This window comes from Teleopsis dalmanni, chromosome 1, assembly GCF_002237135.1.
Source record: "Teleopsis dalmanni isolate 2A chromosome 1, ASM223713v2, whole genome shotgun sequence".
NCBI lineage: Eukaryota > Metazoa > Arthropoda > Insecta > Diptera > Diopsidae > Teleopsis > Teleopsis dalmanni.
The window spans coordinates 34511892-34516238 of record NC_051846.1 but is presented as its reverse complement, the minus strand read 5'-3'; the positions used below and the strand labels follow the sequence as shown (position 1 = coordinate 34516238).

Genomic DNA, 4347 nt, shown 5'->3' with positions numbered 1-4347 from the left:
TATATATAGTACATTAAACTGACCATTTTGAATTCTGTATTATACCTTCTAATTGCTTGGGATAATAATATTTACAATCATAGTTTATCAGTTTGTATGTGCAATAATACGATTATATATATCCAATCATATAACAAGATGTTGATAAGACTAAGATAAGACTTTATTTATAAAATAATATTATAATATTATTATAATATTATTTATTAAATATTAGGCTATGCACCCGGACCAAAAAAATCTATTGTCCAACTAAAACAATTTTAGACTATTTATAAATCTCGTAATTGCTGTGGGCCTAATTTCAACTATTTGTGACCAAGATGGGACATGTTCTGCTGTTTCCTTCTCCTCATGACAGAGTCGATCGGAATCACTTTCTACTGCACCTATATTCTTCATGTTGTAATTGAGTTTACAGTGTCCTATAAGAAGTTCAGTGTAGAATTTGATATCTTTGCTGCTAAGGTTAATGATAGCAGATAAGATCCTAAAACTTCCCTCTAATATTATTTAAGCTATTCATTATTCATTAAATTCAAATAATATAGTATTACAGTTCCAACCGTCTTTGGATTTAATACATAATGTGCTTTACTTAACTATTTTTGACCGGATATTGATGATCTATAAAGTGCAAAATCTTAATTGACAACACTTTTATTTATTTTTTTTTTTTGAATTACTTAGAATTTCTATAGAAATGTGTTTAAATTTTAATTTTTTTTTCATATTCAGTACTATTTTGAATATGAATTCATCATAAATGAGCACCCATTGATAAATTTTATGTATGGCAAAATAAAAACTAAAAAAAATAACCACAAATCTGAAACATAACTTAACTAACACGGCAATAAAATGACTAAAAAGAAGTAAGTAAGCCTCTAAATTTATGGGAGCAGCTTGAATGAAATATAAGAAAAAAAATAACAACTGGCATCAAAAGACAACAACAAAAGGTAACCAAATTTGTAGCGAACCAAGATCACTGCCGAAACGCTCTTCATATAAATGCCAGGGCGGACACATTGGAATACATTAATTCTTGTTAAGACCTTTAAGTGTTAACATCAGAAAACAGCACAACATAAAACAGCCAAAATGTACAAGTTTGTAAGTTGCACTTGCATTCGCATATTTTGAATTCCAAAAATAAATAAAATTTAAAACTAAGTCTCAACTCAAATCTTTTCAGTTCATTATTGCAACAGCCGCACTCATCGCTTGCAGTCAGGCCCTTCCAAATGCCTACGATGCAGCCGCTGAAACGCGCAGTTTCAAGAGTGACTTAAAGGAAGATGGCAGCTACACTTACCAATATGATACATCAAATGGCATTGCTGCACAGGAATCCGGTGTCGGTGGCTACTACGCTAGCGGCTCATCCGCTTATTACTCACCGGAAGGTCAATTGATACAACTCACCTACACCGCTGATGAAAATGGCTTCCATCCCAGTGGCGAACATTTACCAACTCCACCACCAATTCCAGCTGCAATCTTGAAAGCTTTGGAATACATACGCACACATCCCAACCAAGAGGAAAGACAAGGTGGTGGTGCACAGCAACAAAACGTGCAGCATCAGTATAAGGTACAACAACAGAGATATCGTCCATCCAAATTCTAGAAATGAGCTGGAATATGAATCGCACGTGAGACCAGTTTTTGTTAAGTTCGTTTAAGTTACTCAGAAAAAGAAAAAGTGTTAATTTTATGATTGTTTTTGACCCGTCGGTAATGACTTTTTATGTGCATTAAGTGCAAATGAATGCTGTTAAATACAAAATAATAAATATGAAAAAAATAAAATAAAATTAAATAATAATAAAACAAAAATCATAATTGTTTGTCAAATTCTTAATATGTTGGGAAAAAAGTTTTAAACGCATAAATCATTTTGTCTTGTGAAGTTCAACTGTGTGGGCTGCGTACACACGCTTTAGACATGAAATTAACCATGTTCGCTTCAAAAAAGATACAAAACAATAAATAAATCCGTAAATGAATGCCATTTAGTTTCGGCTTGAAATCCATAAAATCGACTTCACAGCTTCACTGAACTTGAACTTCAAAAATTGTTGTCTTTTGAGAAAATAAATGTATTAATCTTTTGAGTGGAGCGCAGATGAAGAAAAAATTATACATTTTATTTAAAAAAAAATTTTTAATTAAAAAGGGATCATTCAGAAATTTTGAGGATTTTTTATGACATCATCAAACATCTTAAAAAATTAATCGAAAGATATAACAGGTTCTTAAGTTGAAGGTTATACTATTATAACACTCTTAATATTGTAAAATGAATATATTAACAAAAAACTATAAATCCTTATATATATGAACTATAGTTATTTCTTTATATTATGTGTCTTATTTATTTTTTTTTTCTTCAAACACTGTGCTGAAAACACAATTAAAATTACCCTTAATTACCCTTAAATTACCCTTAAACATTTTTTATTTTTTATATAATTTTAATTAATTGAATTTTTGGCTGATCATACAGTTGTTTTGAGTATTGCCAAATAGCTATCATCAGTGGTCTTGGAAATAATTCTTGTATTTAATTATTCGTTAATAATTTTCTTTTGAGACTGCCACCAGGAATCGAACTTGTGCCCTGCCAAATTTTGAAGCTCAGAGTCAGCGCTTCTAAGCCAACTAACCCGAAGCCGTACTTGACTTTTATGTTAGCACATTTTCCTGGAGTTTTACTAATTTGCAATGAAAGTTTTATTTACTAGCTGTGTTTATATTGGAACGAAATCTTAAACCAGCTGTAAAATAATTGAATTAATTAATCATATTTTTATTTTTAATTGTTAAATTTTAATACTATTCTATTTGTAGAGGCATTATTTGTTGCATGATTTATATATTCTTTCTTATGTGTGGAACCTTTTTCATACATGTTATTTAATTGCAATTTAATATTACTGTTTTATTAATAATAACCAACTATTTAAGAAAATAATAATAATAATTAATTCATATTATTTATAACCACCTTATGACCATGTATATAACCAATTTATAACTAATTCATCTCTAGTATTTATAGAATATTGCTAACATAAAAATTATGTAAATTTTTCAATTCATAAAAATAATAAAGTAATTTCCGAAAAAGGGTCTTGCTCAAACAATGCAATTACAAAGATACTCATGAAGGGCATAAGTAACATAAAGTTCATCTTGTTCTATAAGATGATGCCACTGGTAACTACCATTTACCTTCAGAAGGTATTCAATGCCGTATAAAGTTTTTCTAATATTTTTCTGTATGTATGCATTCTACGCTAATAACGTTTTGAGGGCTCATTAGACTTCAAAAATATAGAAACACAGCTGAGAACCATGTCAATTTTAAGAACCTCAAAAAACGTAGAATCATCTCAATGGCCCGCATGAAATACTAATTCAACCAAAGTCTCACATTTAATACTTATAGTCTTACATTTACTGGAATCCATTTAGAAGCACTATAAGTTTTAAAAGTTTCCTTATCTATTTTTAATGCTACCAGTTTTAAAAATTTTAATCAGACCCTATGGACTCATATCTAACTAATGGACTGATTCTTGTTATTCTTATCATTCTAAAACTTATGGCTGTGAGTAATAATAATGTAATATAACATTATAATGACTGTGAATAGCTAGTATGTAAGCAGAGACAAGTTTCATTCATCTATCTCTTTCGTCAACAAATGTTTTCAGTTCCTACTGTGATCGTTGCAATTCATTTTGGACCTTCTTTCCCCATATATTGTTGCGGGTTTCTCATTTTTTGGAGCCTACCGGTTTCTAGTATTTTCGTTTTGAATCGTCTTTCTGTTTTTTATTCCTTTTCTAAAAACTGAGTTTTTGTACCGCAATTTCAAAAAAAATTTTTTTAAATATCGGAAAAAATATTTGTAAAGTTTATCGCTATATATGAATAAAACTTTTGTTTTGTAGCCATTCGAATCAAAAAGAAATTAATTTTATTTTTTAGTTATTTTTTAGTTATTTTTGATATGCTCTTCTAATTGTTCTTCTGTAAAAGTTTAGTTCCCCTTTTTTCATGTGAGACTTGAACCCACTAAAATCACCTCTTAGGAATGAATGAAGAAGATTTCCACAGCATTGAAGAAACTTCATTCTAATAATCAGGGGAGAGAAATGTGAACATATTTAGTTCAACTTACATTTATTGAAAACATTAATAAAGTGACTGGAATTATTATAGGATTAATTGGTATAACCAATATAGAATATTTTCTTATGTCAAAATTTTCAATTATATAACAGAAAGGTGTGTCTCACAACTAAGTCCACATACCTTGTAAAAATTTCTTGA

At 29.4% G+C, this 4347-nt stretch overlaps 1 protein-coding gene across 1 annotated transcript; it reads left to right on the top strand.

Moving 5' to 3' along the window:
• Positions 1-1038: 1038 nt before the first annotated feature.
• LOC119672413 (pupal cuticle protein Edg-78E-like) lies at positions 1039-1709 on the top strand. Its single transcript, XM_038083457.1, has 2 exons — positions 1039-1116; positions 1199-1709. Exons 1-2 carry the CDS (start codon positions 1105-1107, stop codon positions 1631-1633), a joined length of 447 nt encoding a protein of 148 aa, XP_037939385.1. The 5' UTR covers positions 1039-1104; the 3' UTR covers positions 1634-1709.
• Positions 1710-4347: the final 2638 nt, after the last annotated feature.